Source organism: Malaclemys terrapin, chromosome 1, assembly GCF_027887155.1.
Source record: "Malaclemys terrapin pileata isolate rMalTer1 chromosome 1, rMalTer1.hap1, whole genome shotgun sequence".
Classification (NCBI taxonomy): Eukaryota; Metazoa; Chordata; order Testudines; family Emydidae; genus Malaclemys; species Malaclemys terrapin.
The window spans coordinates 328459204-328481773 of record NC_071505.1 but is presented as its reverse complement, the minus strand read 5'-3'; the positions used below and the strand labels follow the sequence as shown (position 1 = coordinate 328481773).

The window sequence follows — 22570 nt, the reverse complement described above, 5'->3', positions numbered from 1 at the left end:
CTTATTTTGTTTATTCAGACTTGGTCACTGCACCTGTCTATGGCTCTAGACGCATTACAAAATTTGATATAAAACAGCCTCAATGCAATATTAGCACAGGGCCCCCAAACAGGCCTGTAGATCATTTGAGAAAACACACAGACCTAACAACCCCCAGCAACATCCACAATCCGGTTTCTCCTCTATCAAATTACCCCGCTTTACATGATCTGGAATTGTTTGGCTAGACCAGGGGTGGGCAAACTTTTTGGCCAGAGGGCCACATCTGGGTGGGGAAATTGCATGCAGGGCCATGAATGTAGGGCTGGGGCAGGGTGTGGGAGGGAGTGCGGGGTGTGGGAGGGGGTGCAGTGTGCAGGAAGGGGCACAGGGCAAGGGGTTGGGGCGCAGGAGGGGTGCGGGGTGTGGGAGAAGGCTCAGGGCAGTGGGTTGGGGTGCAAGAGGGAGTGCGGAGTGTGGGATTGGGGGCTTTCCACTCGGCTCCCGGAAGCAGAGGCCTGTCCCCGCTCTGGCTCCTATGCGTAGGGGCAGCCAGAGGGCTCCACACACTGCCCCTGCACCAAGTGCTGCCCCCCACAGCTTCCATTGGCTGAGGTTCCTGGCCTATGGGAGCTGCAGGGGGCGGCGCTTGGGGTGTGGGCAGTGTGCGGAGCCCTCTGGCTGCCAGTACACATCCGCGTAGGAGCTGGAGGGGGGGGGCACCTGTGGACAGGATAGCATGTAGAGCCGCCTTGCCACGCCTCCGTGTAGGAGCTGGAGGGGGGAACATGCTGCTGCTTCCGGGAGCAGCTTGAGGTAAGCATCGCTCAGAGCCTGCACCCCTGACTCCCCCCCCGCGCCCCAACCCCCTGTCCCAGCCCTGACTCCCCTCCCGCCCTCTGAACCCCTCGGTCTCAGCCCAGAGCACCCTCCTCCACTCCAAACCCCTCATCCCCAGCCCCACCCCAGAGCCCTCAACCCCAGCCTGAGCTCCCAATCCCCAATTTCGTGAACATTCGTGGTCCGTCATACAATTTCTATACCCAGATGTGGCCCTCAGGCCAAAAAGTTTGCCCACCCCTGGGCTAGGGACACCATCCCTGCCCATCCTGGCTAATAGCCATTGATGGACCTATCCTCCAGGAATTTATCTAGAGGCAGAAATGAAGTCTGTCAGAGTGGATGGACAGACATAAACAAGTGGGATGTGAGCGAACAGGTAGAAGGAGGGGCAGTGGGGTATGTAAAAAGAGGGAACTGGAGAAAGAGCCCCTCGGCCACGCTAGCATCCCCAAACCCTATTCAGATCATCTTCTCCCTCTCCCGCATGTCTGTCTCCCGGTTCTTTTCAATTCGCAAGAGGCAGAAGCTGCAAACTCTGGCTCGGGATCCGGATCTTCCCAGGGCCTTTGAATTGGGGAGGGGCTGATCTGAGCCCGTCTCTAACCGAAACAAATTCCTGCTCCCTTAAGAGGCTGGAGACTTGCGGAGCTGCCTCCCAGGGCAGGCGCCTCTGCCACGCAGCGAGAGTTGGCGGGGCCCGGGCTGGGTTCAGGGAAGCGCCGTAGTCCGGAATCGCCCGTCCCTGCCTGCGGGAGCGAACCGGACTTCGCCCCGGCGCGGAGCGGGCTGGGGACAAGTGGCAGCGCCCAGCTCAGGGCCGGATCGCCGGGCAGCGCAGAGCAACCCGACCGGGCCAGCATGTGGACCGCGCTCCGGAGCGGCGCCGAGCGGACCTCGCCGCGGGGCAGCAGGGGTCGCGTTTGTGCCCTGAGCCTGGGGGTAGCCGCGCTGCTCCTGCTCGGCTTCCTCATCGGTACTGTGCAGCGAGCTTGGGGCCAGGCTTTGGGGCGGGGAGGCGAGGAGGGCTCTGGCTGGGATAAAGGGGGTGGGGGCTTCCTTACAGGCCCACACAGGGAGTGAGCCCCTTTAGGTCAGGCGAGGTTTGTTCGTCCTTCTCCAGGGCAGTCTCCAAGTCTTCAAACTTTTTTTTCTGGCGACCCAGTTGAAGAAAAATTTTGATGCCCGCTGGGGATGAAGGGTCTGGGGTGTGGAAGGGGCTGGGGGGGGGGGGGGGGGTTGGGGTGAGGGCTGGGGGATGGGGCCGGGAATGAGGGATTCAGGGTGTGGGAGAGGGCTTGGCTGGGCAGAGTGTTGGGGTGCGGGAAGGGGTCAGGGCTCTGGGCTGGGGGTGCAGGCTCTGGGGTGGAGCGAGGGATTTGGGGGGGACTCAGGGCTGGGGATTGGGGCATGGGAGGGGTCAGGGCTCTGGGCTGGGGGTGCAGGTTTTGGGGTGAGGCTGGGGATGAGGGGTTTGGGATGCAGGAGCGGGCCCTGGATTTGAGGGGGTCTCATGGCTGGGACAGGGGATTGGGGCACAGGGTTGGGGTGCGGGCTTACCTCCGGTGGCTCCCAGTCAGTGGCGCAGCCTGGGAGCAGAGGCAGGCTTCCCGCCTGTCCTGGTGCTGCAGACCGTGCTGCGCCCCGGAAGCAGCCAGCAGGAGGTCCAGCTCCTAGGTGGAGGCGTACATGCGGCTCTACACAGCTCTCGCCCACAGGCACTGCCCCCACAGCTGCCATTGACCGATTCCTGGCCAGTGCTCAGGGCAGGGGCAGCGCGCAGAGCCCCGTGGCCCTCCTGCCTAGGAGCCGTACCTGCTGCTGGCTGTTTCTGGGGCGCAGCGAAGTGTCAGAACAGGTAGGGACTAGCCTGCCTTAGCTGGGCAGCACCGCCATCGGGACTTTTAACGGCCCAGTTGGCAGTGCTGACTAGAGCCGCCACGACCCAGTACTGGGTCTCGACCTGCAGTTTGAAAACCACTGCTCCAGGAGATCAAACCCGCTCCACTTTGCAGTCACTCACTGCAGGGTAAAGCGCCCCAGGCAACACCTCGGACTTCGCAGCAACTGAGCTCACAAGCAAGCGCGTGGCGTGGGGGATGGGCGGAATTGGTGTTTTGGGTGTGATTGTTTCACAGTTTGTCAGGGAGAGGAATAGCAGAGACAGGGCCAGAACAAAAGGCAGAAGAGAGACACACACTGAAAGAATGAAACAAACACACTGAAACAAAGAGCCCCAGATGAATAGCCACAGACTGGCTGGTAGAGAGCATACACTTCTTCCTTTGGAGGTTTTTCTTTTAACTTCTCATCTTCCCCACCACTGAACTGAGCATTTTCCATAGGAGACTTCCATTTCCCCCCAATTCCACAGGTTAAAAGGGAGCAGTAATGGAAAAAGGTATAAGAAAAGGACCAAAAAGTCCTATCTTTAATCTTGGGGGTTTCTTTGCCATTTATTCATGGTTTGTATCGCTAGAAAGCCTTAAATGAATTATTTTCTGCTCAGAGAGATGTACATATGTATTAGGTTGTGCTAGTCCCCCTCTCTGTCACTGAAGGGTTTTTCCCTGTTGTATATTTCCCTTTCTACATTTTGAAGTTACCGATGTAATCTCTGCCGTATTCACACAGAAAACTCTGTGTGTGTGTGTGAGGAGGGGGGGGGGGAGGAGGGGAGCTCTTTTAAAAAATGGAACTCAGAACTACTGGAATTCTAGTTTCTATAACCAGATGTCCCTGGTGGAGCACATCCTCTGTCTTTACTGTTCTAACTGATTTTTTTTAAATAATTATTTAGGACGTTTGAATAAGTTTACAAATCCTTGCCCTTTGAATATCAGAAACAAAACAATCATTACAACAGTTAACTTTTGTTTAAGGAGACGTTATAATAACCAATGTTTCATAGGAGAAAAGTCTGGAGTATGCAGAGCCCAAAGTTACAGAGATTTACATGTCACCCCATAAACTTGCAACCCACGTCCTTCTTTGTTTCTGTGCATCTTTCTAAAGATGCTCTGCTGAGATGAATTGAACCAAGGTAATTAGTCATTTGGTGGCCTGGTGCTTATGGGACAGTAGATGGAACTCTTCAAAATCCACAGTCAAGTAGGGTTGCACTGACGAATAGGGATAATATTTCCTTTTTTCCCATTCCATCTATCTTATCTATCCAGGCTATAAGCTCTCTTACTTTGTGTTGGTTCAATGTCTCACATATCAGACTTTGATCTTGGTTGGGTCCTCTAAACACTAGTGTAATAAATCCAATAATAAAAGGCATGATAAAATCTTGAACTGATACTGAAAGTTATTGTCATGGCCCATAGAAATAATGTTTTCCTAGTGCGCTTATCGTTGTATTTTGCAGGCTGGTTTACAAAACCTACTGATGAGGTAACAGCCCCTATTTCTCATGAGAAGGTGAAGAAGGTATTTATGGCTGAAATGAAAGCTGAAAACATCAAGCAGTTTCTATAGTAAGTGAAGTCTGTACTTCTATCCACAATATTCATCTGTGATCAACTGGTACAATGACTAGGTTTGTGAACAGACTTTGGGTTATAGCCTCTGTCTAAAATACCCATGTGAGTCATGTTTGACAGTGGAGCCCATCACAGCTCTTCCTGTTGCTTCGTAACTTTTGTGGGAAACAGTGGTCCCTCTATAGAGAGCAAGGTCCAATGATTTCAGTGTTCAAACCCTCACTCTGTGCTTCTCTGGGGTGGTGAACAGTATTAGAGGACTCAGAGGTCAAGGCTGCCACCCCATCACAGCCCAGCCTCCCCCACTGCAGCCAGGTTCCATTTGCAGGGGAGTGTTTACTCTGCATCAATTTTCAGGCAATACTCTGACTGCAAAGGGAGATGTACAAGTGGATCGGGGAAGTTAGCGGAGTTACACCAGTGTAAATGGGAGGAGAACCAGGCAGCAGGTCCTTGCCTTCCAGACTATTTGCAAGTTAGCTCCTCCTCCCTGTCTGCTCTTGTCTTCTACTCACATTTGCTATGTCCAAGTCACATGTCCTTTTCATTTTCGTCTGCCACTCTTACCCTGGCAATTCTTTCCATGTGGACCCTATGTCTGGAATCTCCTCTCTGACATGCCTCTAAGCTCTATTCCTTTGTGATGAGAATAATTGATATGGGCGTCTGGAGATGGGCATCTGGAGATGACCCCAGCTGGTCAATTTAAAATCTGACCAATTACCACAAAATAAATCTGTGGTTCTCACACCTTCAAGTTCCTTCTTAAGGATACATTTAATCCAAAAGGCTTATTCCACTCACCCATCCCAAGGCATGTTAACTAGGAGGGTAGGCCCAGATTGTCTGTGGTATTTAGTCACCTAGCTCCCACTGATTTTGGATTTGAGGATCTGGTCCATAATGTTTTAAATAATCTTGTCCTTGTGTTAAAGCCTGGCTGGAAGGCTGTTAGCATCTCCTGAAAATTGAGACAATGGTACAAGAGGATGGGGGGGAGCATAGATTAAAAAAAACAACACCCGATAATAGTCCTTAATTTCTATAATTTATTCTAGAAACCTTAATTAGGGAAAAGTTGAGACACATTTAGTAATTTATATGACGTGGTTGGGTAAATTTATTAGTAGTCTCTTAATAGAGTCCAGCATTTGTTAGAAGTTATTATTAATTCCAGTCAGGAACAGACCAGAGACCTCTGTTTATTGCTAGTAATTAACTTTCAGTGTAAGAAGTATCAGTGATTTAGGGATTCTGCCTACATATAACTCCCAACCTTTTAAAAAACACATGGTTGGGCCTAGGTTTAAATGTTCTTAGAAAACCAATCTCACTTGATGAGATCATGGCAATTCCACTGATTTAATGTTAAATGCATTTGCCACAAACCATTGCAATTATTAAATTACCCTGGACTAAATAAGATCAGGCTAAATGATTGTATAGGAAATAAAATTTTAAACCAGGATTTGGTTATTACCAAAGTAAGATGGTTGCTAAACATTCTTGCGGTAGGATTGCTTTATGCCATCAGAACTCCCTATCTCTATGCCCACCGCAAACATTGCTGCCTCAGCTTTCAAAACGCAGGCAGCTCTGAGGTAGAATGTGGCAGTTACACAACAGTAATACTGAACAGCAGATTGGTGCAGGAAATGAACACAACATCCAATTAAAACAGCAAAGGGAATATAAGGATAGAGAATTCAATTACTTGAAATGGACCTTAGCCAAGATCCTGGGAGTTAAACGTTCCCAACTCTAATGAAAAATGTGACTGGCTCTTTAATGACCACAAATGGTCAGGGCCTTAGTTCTACATGTCACCCAGGAGTTGACACCTCTACCAGAACAGTTGCCACAACACCATGTTAGAACATGGGCTTAATATTAACTTAGGGAATGTTGGGTTAACCACAAACATTCTTTGTAAAAGAAGAGGAACACGGGTCTTCCAGAATGCTCAGTTTGCCAACTCTGTTCTCATTGATCTAGGGAGCAAGGGTCAAAGTTGTTCTCAATCATATCTCTGCAGTTCACATAATATTGCATTACTGACTAATATAGTGACTCTAGGGCTTGGCTAGTAACTGCTCTCTGTAAAAGTTGCATTGCCTGATCTTCACCAGAGTACTAGAGTATCAGGAATTCTCCCCAGGTTAGGGCTCAGATGCCACTGTACACAAGGGTGCACAATGTGGCAGATGGCATGTATTTAAAAGTACATAATCTAGTATTTTCAAAAAGCAATATCAGTGTAATTAAAAAAGTAAGTATTTAAGTAAGTAATGTAAAACAAAGGAAGCACTAGATCAGGAATCGGCAACCTTTAGCACGAGGCCCACCAGGTTTGTTTGTTTACCTGCCATGTCTGCAGGTTTGGCCGATCGCGGCTCCCACTGCCCGCGGTTCAACGTTTCTGGCCAATGAGGGCTGCGAGAAGCCACGGCCAGCACATTCCTCGGCCCACGCTGCTTCCTGCAGTCCCCATTGGCTTGGAACAGCGAACCACAGCCAGTGGGAGCTGCGATCGGCCAAACCTGTGGATGCGGCAGGTAAACAAATCGGCCCGGCCTGCCAGGGGGCTTACACTGGTGGGCTGCGGGCCGAAGGTTGCCGATCCCTGCACTAGATACTGTGACAGGGTCAGGCCAGATGGCTACAGGAAAGTGATAAAAGGTAGATATATTAGCCCCAGATTAAGCAGGTCCCTTTTCCCTGAGTAAGATAATGGGCTGTTCCAGAACAATCAGGAAGTTGCTGGAACCAATTAAGGGCAGGCTAATTAGGACATCTGGAGCCAATTAAGAAGCTACCAGAATCAATTAGGACAGGCAGGCTAATTGGGGCACCTGGTTTTAAAAAGGACCTCACTTCAGTTAGTGAGGTGCGTTTGAGCAAGAGGCGCAAGAAGCTGAGAGTGATAAGGTGTACTGCTGGAGGACTGCGAAGTACAAGCATTACCAGACATCAGGAGGAAGGTCCTGTGGTGAGGATAAAGAAGGTGCTGGGAGGAGGCCATGGGGAAGTAGCCCAGAGAGTTGTAGCTGTCACGCAGCTGTTACAAGAGACACTGTAGACAATTGCAATCCACAGGGCCCTGGGCTGGAACCCGGAGTAGAGGGTGGGCCCGGGTTCCTCCCATCCCATTCAACTCCCTATTTGAGACAAGAGGAGGTGACCTGGACTGTGGTCCCACCAGAGGGGAAGGTGTTTTTTGGACAAATAATCATTTGTGCCAAAATTCATGAAGACTTATGAAAAACATCATGAATATTGCATATCATATGGCCCCATGAACAGTAGCAAATCAAATTTAGAGATCAGAGTTTGAGTAAATTTGTAAATCAGGTTCTTCAGTGTTTGTTTGGCTGTAGTACAGGGAAATAATAATAATATCTAGTTCTTATCAGTAGATCTCAAAGTGCTTTACAAAGGAGGTCAGTATCATTATCCCTGTTTTAGAGATGGTGAAGGCCTCATCTAACAGTCCAATGGTAGAGCTGGGAATAGAACCCAGGTCTCCTGAATTTCAATGCAGTGATCTATGCACAAGGCAACACTGCTTTCTAGAAGGGGAAAGTAGTAATAGTTGAGGGGAAACTGAAGTCTTTGATTTCTATGTTTATAAAACTGACTTAAAACCATAAGTACAGGGATGACAGGGTAACTGGTTTATTCTGGGCAGTTCTGATGGCTTTTCATATGTTTTAAAATGTACTTGTTTCCAGTTAAATCAAGAAACTCACTTCTAATTACAAAGTCCAGTTCCTAGTATTGACTGCTAATAAATGCCCATTCCTTTCCCTAGTAATTTTACACGGCGTCCTCACCTCGCAGGCACAGCTGAGAACCTGCGCCTTGCACAGCAAATCCAAGCCCAGTGGAAGGAATTTGGATTGGATTCGGTTGAGCTGGTTCACTATGATGTCCTGTTGTCCTACCCTAATAAAACGAATCCCAACTACATCTCAATTATTGATGAGCATGGAAATGAGGTAAAGAAGACACCAGGTTTTGCATCTCAGGGTTTGTCTACACAGGGAAGTTAATTTGGATTAGAGTAGGATGTGAATTTAAAGTGGAATTTAATCCTTATTAACTCACTCTGTGGATGCTCTTATTTTGGATTAGGAGTGCCTTATTTTGAATTATTTTAGTCCATTGAAGGATTAAGTGGATTAAAATAATTCAGAATAAGAGTGGCCACATAGATAATTAATCAGGATTAGCTCCCCATGTAGACAAGCCCTAAGAGGAAAAACTCACTTTCATATACCTTGGGATAAGAAACTGTGGGTGCGGGGAGGGGAAATCTATCCTTCACTCTGCTAATATTTTACTGTATGAAAATCACATTAGGCCCAATCCAAAGATCATTGAAATCAGTGGTAAGAGACTGTCACTGACCAGCTTTGGACCAAAACTGAGACCTTAATCTTTTTGTACCTTAATTTTCCCTACTGTAGATTGCCAACTGGGGGGAGGGATAGCTCAGTGGTTTGAGCATTGGCCTGCTAAACCCAGGGTTGTGAGTTCAATCCTTGAGGGGGCCACTTAGGGATGTGGGGCAAAAATCAGTACTTGATCCTGCTAGTGAAGGTAGGGGGCTGGACTCAATAACCTTTCAAGGTCCCTTCCAGTTCTATGAGATAGGTATATCTCCATATATTATTATTAATACTTGCCCATATTTGTAGAATGTATTGTGGTCTATGGATGGAAGAAGTACTACATGAATGCTGCTTATTAAACTACCACTCCAAATATAAGGAGAAAAGCTGCATTCAGCTTCATTAGTCACATACTTATAGTGGAGGTAATTGTGCTGTGTTCAAACTTAGCAGTTGTAAGGGTGGCTGTGTGTGTCTAGGGCTAGAGCATGGGATTAAGGCTGTATATACACAAGCAAAAACTGGATGTGTAGTTCACTACCCGGGCAGCTCCTTTGCTGGTAGAAGCTGTGGTGTATACAAAACTTAGATCTTTTTACCACTCTGTTATCTAACCTTGGGTTGCATATTGTGCAGAGAGAGCCATATGGGTGGGCCACTGTGCTCATGCATATTTTATTGGGGCTCCATGCTGGTGCAGGGTCTCCCTACTTAGTTCTCTTTGCAAGATCAGGGCTTTAGCCTGCAACCTGAAGCGCATGCCCAATAGCTGGGCGGGAGGAACCCTGGGTTAGACAGCAGAACTAAATTGATCTAAACCATAACCATCTGAGAAATATGCCCATTTGGACTGTGGCTCTTTCTAATATTCTGTCTTTTTCTTCTTTCAAACTAGATCTTCAATACATCATTATTTGAGCCTCCCCCTCCAGGATATGAGACTGTTACAGATGTTGTGCCACCATACAGTGCCTTCTCAGCCCAAGGGGTACCAGAGGTAAAGAGATTAGAACTCTCAAATTCCAGGCTCCCCACCCTATGTTAGGGTTGCCAGTTTTGGTTGGATGTATTCCTGGAGGTTTCATCACGTGACCTAATCTTAAAAGATTAATCTTTAATTCTTGAAGACTCCTGGACAATTCTGGAGGGTTGGCAATCCTATCCTACACTCATACCATGAGACCACATCATCCCTAGAAAGTGTTAGCCCTTGTGTATTGGGAAAATTTTGAATTAGGCAATTATATTTGCCTGCTTAAATTTCACCCTCTAGCTTCAGTTGAAGATTTTTGACTCTCTTCCTAAAAAAAAGATGTTTATTGTTGTTGGCTGCTATATTCTACCCCAGTGATCACTGTAAACTTAGTTTAATATTTTCAATCTTGGGTAAAAAGTCAGGATCCTAAATCCATATTTAGGTATCTAAATAAATAACATTGTTTTCAAAGGTGTTGTGCACCCACAGCTTCCATTGACATCAATAGAAATTCTGAGCTTCAGTATTTCAGAAGATGGCCATATAAATGTGCCATATTAAACATAAGGGATCCTGGCCCCATTGAAGTCAATGGGAATTTGCCATTGACTTCAGTGGGGACAGGATATTGTCCAAGGAGAAACTTTGTAACTTATGGGCTTGTCTATTTGGGGAAAATACGTCATGTTAGAAATTGTGTTAACTGACATGTTTTAATTAGCACAGTGTTAAATGCTACTTTGCCCTTGTCTACACTAAGGACAACCATATTTCAAAACAAGCTAGCTTAAGCAGCAAACACAGCTGACTAATATTTATTAAAATACCATGTGCTAGCTAGCACATGTTAAAATACATATTTCTCCCAAGGTAGACATGGAGGTAGATATTCAGAAGGTCAAATGGCACATATCAGAGGGGTAGCCGTGTTAGTCTGAATCTGTAAAAAGCAACAGAGGGTCCTGTGGCACCTTTAAGACTAACAGAAGTATTGGAGCATAAGCTTTCGTGGGTGAATGCCCACTTCATCAGACGCAAGTAATGGTAATGGCACATAGGTGCTTAACTCTCATTGAAATTCAATAAAGTGCTTAAGTGTCCTTTATGCCTCTAAAAATCTACCCCATGGCCTCTCAGGGCAAATTTTTTTTTATCATCATGTTAGCTAAACAATATGAGTTTAATAACTTTTCTAACATGATTCATTTTACCAGTGGATTAGACAAGCCCTATTATGAGCAACGAGTATTTAACCCATACCCCAACTCTTTCAAAAGACACTTGTATGAAACATTAGCTGGTGATGAAATGCTCGGTACTCGTGGGTATCTGCGTGGTTATACTTTAATCAGCCACACAATCTATGGAGTAATGGTGGGTGCCTTATTGCTGTGTTGCTTCTGAAAGTACCAGTGTTTCTGTGAATGCTGCCACAGTCCCACATCGCAATATCTTGTGCCACTGTCACTGCCATCAAGTATCAGAGGGGTAGTCGTGTTAGTCTGGATCTGTAAAAGCAGCATTAGTCTATAAGGTGCCACAGGACTCTTTGTTGCTGTCACTGCTGTGTCATTCTTAGAAAGCACCACATTTCCAGAAATGATGAGAAATCATATGGCACTCATCATGGGCTGGATCCTTCATTTCCTATGCACCCAGAACTCCCATTGACGGTGGCTGGAGTATAAGGAATGCAGGATCAGACCCCCATGTGGTGTGGAAAGTTTTGGTTACAAAAAATTCTAGGCAAGCTACCCATGTCTTAGGGCGAGTAGTTCCTTGAGGACACTGATTATACCAAATGGATCTGGAAATAATTGTATGGGGGGAATGTGCATCCAGTCAGTTGTGCTGCCCACTGCAGAAGAGGAGTTAGGGAAAGCTTTTTGTGTCTTTCCCCCGCCCGGCACACATGGGCAAGAATCAGGTACAATCTGGCTCTTGTTAAATCCCAATGCTCTTGTGTTGCCAGACATTTGCACTTTAGAACATTCCGTGGAGTATTATTTTTGGTACCTCCTGTTTTGCAGAGGGTTCCAAAGGACAGAGGCTTCCTTGTAAAACTAGTCTGTAGAGCAGGAGCTTCCCTGTGTTATGTCGGGCTGTTAATTACTATTTTTTTTGGAGTTTAGTAATAGGCTGCTCAAGTCCAGAAAATTAAAGGTATCCTGCTCACAGTTTGGTTTAATATTCAGAGGTAGCTGGAAAATCAGACCAGATAAACTCTATTCACCAGGGAATTTTCAGTTAATGAGATTTTGTAGAACTGCAGCAGGACATTTGGAGCATGGTGTATGGGAACACTCATGGATTATGACCGCCTGTCATAAAATAGTATCCTGAGAAAAACACTCTGACTGTGTCATTTTATTTGGTCTCTGGTGAGCCAGAATAAGTGATAGAAAGTAGGGGAACAATACCAATAGATCTGAAAGGCTGAAGCTGCCTTTTCGAAAAACTAATTAAAATTAAATACATGAATGTTATCTGAGGGGGAAAAAAATGATGCCTGAGAGACACCAGACTTTCTCTTCAAAGAATTGGATGCTAATTGTTCCTTACTCGTGGTCACAGAGTTGGCAAAATCTTCATACATCGAGCTAGTGCTATCAACAATAAAGTGTTCCAATGGGCTGCTCCATTACATATCAGAAAATTCTAGATGATGGGTTTTCTTTTTATACTAACTATATGCTTTTACCCCGACCCCCCATACAATTAGTTTTAGTGCTTGTGAGAAGTTCCAAGTCAGCAGACCTGGCAGCTTGAAGTCTTTAGTTTCTCCATACAACAGATACAGTACGGTCTACATCAGTGCCAACTGCCTCCCCTGTTATTTATTATTTGTATAATTGTATGACGTAGGGGCCCCAAACACTATCAGGGCTCTCTTGTGCCAGGCACATAGTAAGAGACAGTCCCTGTCCCAACGACGACGTTACAATCTAAGCAAACAAGGCAAACAGAGGGTGGGAGAAAGGAAGTATTATCCCCATTCATAGGTGGGGAACTGATACACAGAGGGGAGGACTTGCCTGAGGGCCCACAGGAAGTCTGTCACTGTCAAGAATTAAAATCCAGGTTTGGTGAGTCCCAGTCCAGTGCCCCAGCCACAAGATCATCCTTGCCTAGGCACAGTGGCCTTCCCATTAGTCTGAATGCTGTCGCTAATAGTTTCTGTATCAATCATGGAACATTACGTGGGCTCCTTTAGGAGAGGCAACATAAGATATGATTGGTTCAGCTGCACAAGATGCAGAGCCCCTTTTCACTTGTGAGTTATGTTTTAGCCAGGGATGCCCACTCCATTATCAGCTCATTATATTTATGGGCCAAATCCTGCTTGCTGTACTTCCCTGGCATGCTCTTGGGAGCGTGTTCAAATAATGTTACTGAACTGAAGGCAGACGTGGGGTGACTGCCTTGCTTCTGATAGAATTCTCCCTTCTTTGGATACAGTATCACCACCCCATCAGGGTTGATGCATACCTGCGGTACATAAAAATATTTTTGATGAGCAAATTTATGCCACCTATGATTTTGGCCCCATGCACACAGCTGAAGAAGAAGATGGCAACTTGCTCTTTGTAAGTATAAATGGGACCTCCACCAGGAAGCAAAAGCTCATACAGCTTGGAGCAGCACTCCCCCTGGCCAACAAACGTAGGCAAGAACACATCATAGCTAGAGCCCTACCAAATTCATGGTCCATGGTGGTCAATTTCATGGTCATAGGGTTTTAAAAATCGTAAATTTCATGATTTCAGCTATTTAAATCTGAAATTTCATGGTGTTGTAACTCTAGGGGTCCTGACCCAAAAAGGAGTTTTTTGGGGGGGATCACAAGGTTATTGCAGGGGAGGTTGCGGTTCTACTACTCTTACTTCTGCACTGTTGCTGATGGCAGTGCTGCCTTCAGAGCTGGGCAGCGTGAGAGCGGCGGCTGCTGGCTGGGAGCCCAGCTGTGAAGGCAGTGGCACCGCCAGCAGCAGTGCAGAAGTAAGGGTAGCATGGTATGGTATTGCCACCCCTCCTTCTCTGCTGTAGCTGGTGGGGTGCTGCCTTCAGAGCTGGATGCCTGGCCAAGAGTTGCCACTCTCCTGCCACCCAGCTCTGAAAGCAGCATGGAAGTAAGGCTGGCAATACCACGACCGCCCTAAAATAACCTTGTGGCCCCACCCCGCAACTCCCTATTGGGTCAGGACCCCCAATTTGAGAGAGGCTGATCTCCCCCGTGAAATCTGTATAGTATAGGGTAAATGCACACAAAAGACCAGATTTCACAGAGGGACACCAGATTTCTCAGTCCGTGACACGTTTTCATGGCTGTGAATTTGGTAGGGCCCTAATCCTAGCACAGTGCTGAGAGCTCCACTGTCAGCCTATCTATTGCGGGAGTGACTGAGATCCTGGTCCACAAGGCACATAACAGGATGAGTGCAAGCTGCCTCAAAGACCACCATTCATGACCTTTAAGACAGCTGTGCTTTACAGGGACACTACAACTAGACGGGCACACAATAAGGCTCTTGTGTACAGACAAAGCGGAGTTCAGTATCAAGACTGCAGCTATGGAACAGAGGAGATCATAGGAATTGCCATATGCAATCAGACCTATGTATCCTGTCTCTGACAGTAGCCAGTGCTAGATCCTTCCTAGGAAGGTGCAAGAACCCTTCAGTAAGCAGATGTGGGGTAATCTGCCCCCATGTAAATCTCATCCTGCTTTTGAATAGTTAGAGATTGGCTTAAACTCCAAAGCATGAGGTTTAATAGCCTTTCCAAATGTTCGTTATTAATCATGACTCTGGGTATTCTTGTTATCCATATAAATATCCAATTCCCTTTTAAAATCTTTTTAAATGCTTTATCTCAATGACTTCCTGTGGCAATGCGTTCCACAGTTTAATCACACATTTTGTGTAAAATTATTTCTTGAGTTTCCCACCTTTTAATTTAATTAAATGTCCCCTTGTTCTTCTGTTCCAAGACAAGGACAGAAGTTCCCGATCTCTCTTCTCCAGACCATTCATTATTTTATTTACTTTTATCATGGTTCCCTCTTATTTGTCTCCTTTCTAAGGTAAATAATTGCAATCTGTTAGCTGTCTTCACAAGAGAGTTTTTCCAGACCTTTGATCATTCTTATCACTCATCTCTGAACCCCCTCCAGTTCTTCAATACCCTTTTTCCATGTGGATGATCAGTACTGTATACAGTATTCCAGATGAGGTCACACCATTGATTTATATAAAGTCATTATAATATTCTCCATATTATTCATCATTCTATTCTTTATGCAGCCTAATATCATCTTAGTTTTTCTTACCATGTTCAGGTCTAGATGCAAGAACGACCTCTTAGAAAAGGCCTCCTCTGAGGCTTGCTCTACACTACAGAGTTAAGTCAATATAAGGCATCTTACATCAATTTAACTCTGTAAGTGTCTACACTGGGGTCGGCAACCTTTGGCATGCGGCCCCCCAGGCTAAGCCCCCGGCGGGCCGGACTGGTTTGTTTACCTGCCGTGTCCACCGGTTTGGCCAATCGTGGCTCCCACTGGCCCCGGTTTGCCGTTCCAGGCCAATGGGGGTTGCGAGAAGCCACGGTCAGCACGTCCCTTGGCCCGCGCCGCTTCCCACAGCCCCCATTGGCCTGGAACAGCAAACCATGGCCAGTGGGAGCCACAATCGACCGGACTTGTGGACGCGGCAGGTAAACAAACTGGCCCAGCCCGCCATGGGGCTTACCCTGGCGGGCCGCATGCTGAAGGTTGCTGATCCCTGGTCTACACTAAAATGTAGCTCCTACCAATGTAACTCGCCCACTACACTGACTTAATAACTCCACCTCTGCAAGAGGTGTAGCGGTTAAGTCGATGTAGTTAGGTCAAGACAGTGTCCATGTAGGCACTGCATTGCTTACATCGACTTTCAGAAACTGTCTCATAGACTCATAGACTTTAAGGTCAGAAGGGACCATTATGATCATCTGGTCTGATCCACTGCATGCTGCAGGCCACAAAACCGTCCTTACCCTTCCCTTGACTCTGCTGATGAAGTCCCCAAATCCTGTGTTTTAGTGACTTCAATTGGCAGAGAACCCTCCTGCTAGCGATCCCTGCCCCATGCTGCGGAGGAAGGCGAAAAACCTCCAGGGCCTCAGCCAATGTACCCTGAAGGAAAATTCCTTCCCGACCCCAAATATGGCGATCAGTAAGACCCCGAGCATGTAGGCAAGAGTCTCCAGCCTGACCCTTGTTAGGCATTATACTATTTACCTGCCATTGCTCGGTATTCCTCAGCTAATATGTTTTACCATTAAACCATTCCCTCCATAAACTTATCTAACTTAACAGTGTCTCACAGTGCTCAACACTGGCAGTTAAATTGGTGCAAGCGCTCCTGGTGAGGAGGTGCACCACCCACGCAAAGAGTGTAGTGTGGACATATAATTGAATTGATTTTACTGCAGTGTTTGCACATCAACATAACATAGGTCGACTTAATTTTGTAGTTTAGACTTGCCTTCAGTAACAGCATCCTCCATCTTATGAAATCTGAAGAGAGGAAGTACTATAGAAGACAAGAAAACAAAAAGCAAAGAAAATTGGGGGAGGGATAGCTCAGTGGTTTGAGCATTGGCCTGCTAAACCCAGGGTTGTGAGTTCAATTCTTGAGGGGGCCATTTGGGGCAAAATCAGTACTTGGTTTTGCTAGTGAAGGCAGGGGGCTGGACTCGATGACCTTTCAAGGTCCCTTCCAGATATAGGAGATAGCCCATCTCCATTAATTAATTAAAAAAAAATACTGAAGTATATAGAATGGGCATAAGGAAAGGGTGAGAATTGCCATTATCTGTTCTTGGAAAATGAGTAGTGTTTTTAAATGTGTTACATTTCTAAGCATCACTTAGCGCCATGACCAGCCACATTTTTAAACATGACTGTCTTTGTCTGCACTAGGTTCTGAGTGGTGTTAACAGGGTGGCCAATCAAGCTGGGTGAAGATTTTGGAGAAATAGAAATTCTGCTGAAAAATCCATTTTGGAGTCTGAAATTCTTAGTGAGTTTGGGTCAAATTCAACAAATAGCTTCTGCGGGGGGGGGATCTAAAAAGTAGAAATGAAATATTTTGAATATTTTAAAACATTTGATTTTGTTTTTTTTATATCAAAATGTTTCAATTCTATGAAAATTTAAAAAAAAATTCATTTTGGTTCAAATCAAACCAGATCAATTATTCACTCAGCTCTAATTACCAACAGCAAAGGAGTCAGGTGGCAAAAGAAAATATGAGATTGGTTTAAAAATCCTAAGATTTTTTTTTTTTAAATTGGGATTATTTTTATTTGGATTCTGGTTTTCAGCCTTTTGAATGCACTCAGGTCACATTCTCCAGCTTTTCTCCATAATCATGAGGGCCAAAAACTTTTTTTTTTTTTTTTTTAAATGAAAGCTGATTTTTTTTTTTTTTTTTTTTACGTAATCACTTATCTCTGGGAGGTGGTGCATTAAGTAACACATCAACTATCCCAAGAACCAAGATAAAATTACAAGAGCTGGCAACATTAGTTAAATATATGGGTTTGATGCTGGAACCACTTGGTGAAGTCCTATTGCTGTATTGTGCAGGAGTTCAGACTAAATGATGCAGTGGCCCTCTTCTGGCCTTGAAATGAATAACTCCATAAATATATTAGTTAGCACATTTTAAAATACCACTTACTTTTCCAGCATAGACAAACCTTTTGTTTGCAAACACATCATACTGTCTCTAATTGCTAGGGCTTAGATTCCACAATGACAGACACCATAGAAAAACCTATAAAGATCTGATAGGTGATAATTGTCTACAAACATTTGAAAGGGTGTAAAACTGATCACTTGGGTGAGGTGATGCAGGGTGCTACAAAGAGGTACAACTAATGTTGTCAGATGCTACCGGTGTGGTGCTCTGCTCTGTTCATTGTTGATAACAGTTGGCTGTGTGCGTGTGTTCCCTCTGTGTGCTGCCCCAGCTCTGCAGATCGCTGACACAGTAGACCCTGAGAGAACCCCCAATGACCACAGTCTCTGAGAAGGTATGAAGGCACCCGGCCAGGTTTATTGTCAAAGGAAGCACAGTAATAGTTTCCTGCAGACTCTATAGGACATACTACGAATATATGCCCCCTGACAATGGACCGGCTCAGTGAGTGGCGGGACTCTCCACTGCCCCCTAGGCCAGACAAAGACATCCACTCAGGGGTGCACTCTTAGGCCTAGTCTTCACTTACCGGCTGGTCCGGCGGCACGCCATCGATGTTCTGGGATCGATTTATCGCGTCTGGTTAAGACGCGATAAATCGATCCCGGATCGATCCCGGAAGTGCTCACAGTCGGCGCCGGTACTCCAGCTCGCTGAGAGGAGTACGCAGCGTCGACGGGGGGAGACTTCCGGCCGCGTCTGGACCGCGGTAAGTTCGGACTAAGGTACTTCGAATTCAGCTACGTTATTAACGTAGCTGAATTTGCATACCTTAGTTCGAAGTCCGGACTAAGTGGGGACCAGGCCTTCTACACAGGTACAAACAAGTTACACATTACTCCTGACGTATTGAGGTGCAACCCCCCCCACACACGTAGTAAGGTACAGCCCTTCTACGCAGTAAGGTGTCACCTCTCACTTTGTACATGTTGGTTTGAACAAAACAACTCTATCCATCATATTACCCTTTTGACTCTGTCCTTGTTATCTGTGTGGAATGTGCAAGTATCCGAGTGTTCTGGTACCATCAGGGCATATGTTTATATCTCTAATGTCCAGTATTTTTTAGGTATGTATATTTGTGCATCATCAGCCCTTTCCTTGCCAGCTTCTGTGAGCAGGGCCTGCCTCTGGCTCACAGCTTAACTTTGCTTTATATTAGCAAAGTCTTGACCAATACTTTAGTTCAGGCCTTAGGCCTCATACCGGCCCTCTGGCCCAGGGCTTCATCTTACTACAGCTAAGAATAATTTCATCAATTAAGGAAAAAATAACTTGAGGCTGAACATCAGGAAAAAAATTCCTAACAGCACGATCCAGTTAGGATTGTGGAACAATTCCCAAGGGGATATTTAAAACTGAACTGGACAAAAGATTGAAAAATATGCTGTGAAGTATACTATGAGGGTTAGATGACCTAGTAGGCCATTTTCATCTCTGGGCCATTAGAGGCTACTAATAATTAAACTTTAATCAGTAGGACTATTCATGAGAGAGGCCATGTCCTACCTCAGTAGGATAGCAGAATTGGGCCTACCTGAGTATTCACTGCTAGGCCTGGTGTATGCTTAACAGTTTTTCCAGCATAGCTATGTCAGGGGGGAGGGGAGTGGAAAGGAATTGCACCTCTTAGAGAAATAGCTATGCCGGCAAAAGCCCTACTGTAGATGTAATTATTTAGACAAAAAATCCAGTCAGGAAAGGCTGGCAGAATCCAACACTGAATTTGCAAACAGGTAGGGTAGAGGGTACCTGCCAAATCCATGAGCTCTGCCATTAAATTTAAAGAGTCTTGCAAGACTTTAATATAATAATTATTAATGGAGATATCCCATCTCCTAGAACTGGAAGGGACCTTGAAAGGTCATTGAGTCCAGCCCCCTGCCTTCACTAGCAGGACCAAGTACTGATTTTGCCCCAGATCCCCATGTGGCCCCCTCAAGGATTGAACTCATAACCCTGGGTTTAGCAGGCCAATGCTCAAACCACTGAGCTATCCCTCCCCCCAAACAGACTCCACAATGAGTTCCCACCATTTGCATAATTTCACCCCTTTTTGAAGTGCTATTTCTATAATTTACACTGGAACTTGCTTGTAATACTATGAAATCATCACAGTGTTCTGAAGGGATCTACACTCGCTGTGCGATTCCCAGTGGTATTACTGAAAGCCCTAGTTTTGTTATATATGGAGGTTCATTTTATAGAAATGATGACAATCTTTTGAAGGAGCCAGGAGTCCAAGTAGACACGGGTCTTACTAAGGTAAAATTGCACATGGATTTTTTTCTTTGCACCCTGCATGCTCCCAAACATCCAACATGAGAACTGTAGTTAACAAGACTCCTGTTGGACAAAAGCAATGGGATGTTTTTAAAAAGCACAAACCATTTGAAAAATATGCTGCACCCATAACAATTTGAGCCCCCCACCCACATGACCAGGAAGCAACATACCACAGTTAGACTAGACTTGACTCCTGGTTATCACAAGGAAACTGTTTGATCGTATAATGTTCTAAAGTGATTTTCTTTGTTTCTGTTAAAAGTGCTTGCTTCAAATCCACAGTTAACATCATTAGGAATGTGGGGGAATGCTCATTACAGCATGTGGCATCATAAATTTAACAGAGACCATTACAAACCTCCCCCTCCAAAGAAACCCTAGGGCACTTCACAGCAGAAACTTAAAAAAAAGAAGTGGGGAAGAGAGAAATCAGCCATTTAAATGAATTCAAGGCTATAGGTCCAAAATACGTTTATTTACACCAGTGTACGTCCATTGATTTAAATTAAGTAGCTCCAGATTTACATCAGAAAGCAGAGTTTGTCCCTGAAATTTGCATAATCCCAGATGTAAATAGTACTGAAAATTAGCCTGTTTACTTTTTACTTGGTTTATTTAACGGAATCCCAGTAGGAAGGATAAGAGAGAAATATTAACCCCCCTAACAGTGCAGATGCTGACCAGCAGGAAACATAATAAAGGCTCCACTGTAGCCTGTCTGAAAGCACACAGAGAAAATTGTAATTGAAAGACCTAACCTAAAACCCATTGAACACAGCTCCTACCCACCCAAGCAGGCGATTCTGCATGTGGGGCACTTGCAAACAACCCCCTCCCGCCCTGCCAAAGTACTATGATGGAATGAGAGCAGTGAGGGCCTAAACACATCTAGAGTCCTCTGTGAGGATAGTATTGGAGGGAGTGCTCCAAAAGCTGCAGGTTTCAGAGTTTAGAACTCATTCAAATGAGGAGAGATAGCTCAGTGGTTTGAGCATTAGCCTGCTAAACCCAGGATTGTGAGTTCAATCCTTGAGGGGACTGTTTAGGGAGCTGGGGTAAAAATCTGTCTGGGGATTGGTCCTGCTTTGAGCAAGGGGTTGGACTAGATGACCTCCTGAGGTCCCTTCCAATCCTGTGATTCTATGGATAGGCTAGTTTACAACTCATTGAGCTATTGTTTCAGATTCTCTGCAGGTGGATACCACTGTGTTGGCTATTCTGGGCTCAGATTTTCAACAAATCTTTGTAATCGTGAGGGATGAAAACATAAGGCCAGATGTGCAGCTGGGGGTCAATCCCTCTGTTGTCTTCAGTGGAGGTATGCAATGTAATCTTCTGATATTGGGACCTTATTTCATTTTTAAATGAAGACTCAGATTCTGACATCATCATGTGACTCCAGGAGCTGCCAATTATACCTATGCCTTAATCCTGCCCTGCGCTCCTCGATTTTAAGAACAGATATCAGGACCTATTGAAGGCCTCCTTTGTTTTTGTTACTATGGTATCCATCTGTGTTCTTACTAAATAAAAAGAGTGTTCTAAAAATTTTTGAATATCCAATAGAAATCTTTATGGAAAACAGGCACAGCAGTGATGTGAGGACACGTTGGGCCAAATTCTGCACTTGTGTACACTGGTGTAAATCTGGAGTACTTCCATAAGCATCATTGATGATCCAGTTCTGCCACCTTTACTCACCTTGAATAATATTTTACTACACAAGTAGTCCCAGTCAGGAAAGGCAGGCAGAATCAGACACTGACTAGGCAAGCAGGTAGCATAGAGGGCATCTGCCAAACCCACAAGCCCTGCAATTAAATTGAAAGAGTCTTTCAGGATTTTACTACAGTGTCCACACTGAATTCTTACCATTTGAATAATTTTGTGCGTTTTTGAAGTGACATCGCTATAAACACTGGGAATTTCATTCTATTACTAGCAAGTTCTGGTGTAAAGTTCTGCGGGGATCTAAAGTAGCTGTGTGACTCCTAGTGGGGTTATTGAAAGGTAAAGCTGGGATTTTTCATAAAGAAATACCATCCTATAATGTATTTTTGAGTAATGTGTCAGAGATGCCTGAGCGTTCAGATAAGTGACTCTTTTTATTGTACTTAATTTTCCTGATCGTATTTCTTAAAAAGTGGGATTGTGTCTGCATGTTGCAGTGATTACCTTTGCTTAATCAAGGAATTCATAAAAATGAAAAGCTATAGAATTGTATGAAAAGGTTTTAACAATAAATTTTAACTCCTATGGTGACTTGGCTTATCCTTTCACTGTAAAACAATTTCCCTGATTGTGGAAACCCAGCAGGCTGCCGTTAATTGGTATAATTACAGCTCTCCAGTTATGAATGCACACAAATCAGCATTTTTGTATTGGCTGACAAATATGGAGATGTATAAAATTGGGGATTCTGTACTAGACATTCTATAGAAATAATGATGAGAGAATGGGCCAGATTCTCCTCTCCCTTATAGTGGTTTGACTCCAGTGTTACTCTGTTGACTTCAATGGAGTTCCCGATGATTTACACTGGTGAAAGCATGTGGAAACTCAAGCCCATGGTAGGGTTTCAGAAAGCTGTTACAAAAAATCATCTTAGTATGGACATATCGTTTGGTCTGAACAAACCAGGCCACAACCTCAAGCAGGTGTAAATCAGCTCCACTAACTTCAACAGAGCATCACCGGTTTACACCAGCTGAAGATCTGGCCCATCGTGTTTGGCTTAAGTAGAGTCCACTCTTTGTATGGAGTAGTCCCCACCCTCATGTTGCCTCATCCCTGCAAGACCCGGCCCCTCCTTGCTTCCCTTCCACCCCCCACTTCCCCACCCATTGCTAGCCTTTGTGA

General features: G+C 45.3%; 1 protein-coding gene across 1 annotated transcript in view; it reads left to right on the top strand.

Moving 5' to 3' along the window:
- Positions 1-1418: 1418 nt before the first annotated feature.
- LOC128830043 (putative N-acetylated-alpha-linked acidic dipeptidase) overlaps positions 1419-22570 on the top strand; it is a 58815-nt gene continuing 37663 nt past the window's right edge. Inside the window, exons 1-4 of the mRNA XM_054015675.1 lie at positions 1419-1795; positions 4193-4301; positions 8119-8305; positions 9597-9698. Coding sequence (XP_053871650.1) covers positions 1681-1795; positions 4193-4301; positions 8119-8305; positions 9597-9698 — 513 coding nt within the window. The 5' untranslated portion in view covers positions 1419-1680. The remainder of the gene's footprint in view (positions 1796-4192; positions 4302-8118; positions 8306-9596; positions 9699-22570) is intronic.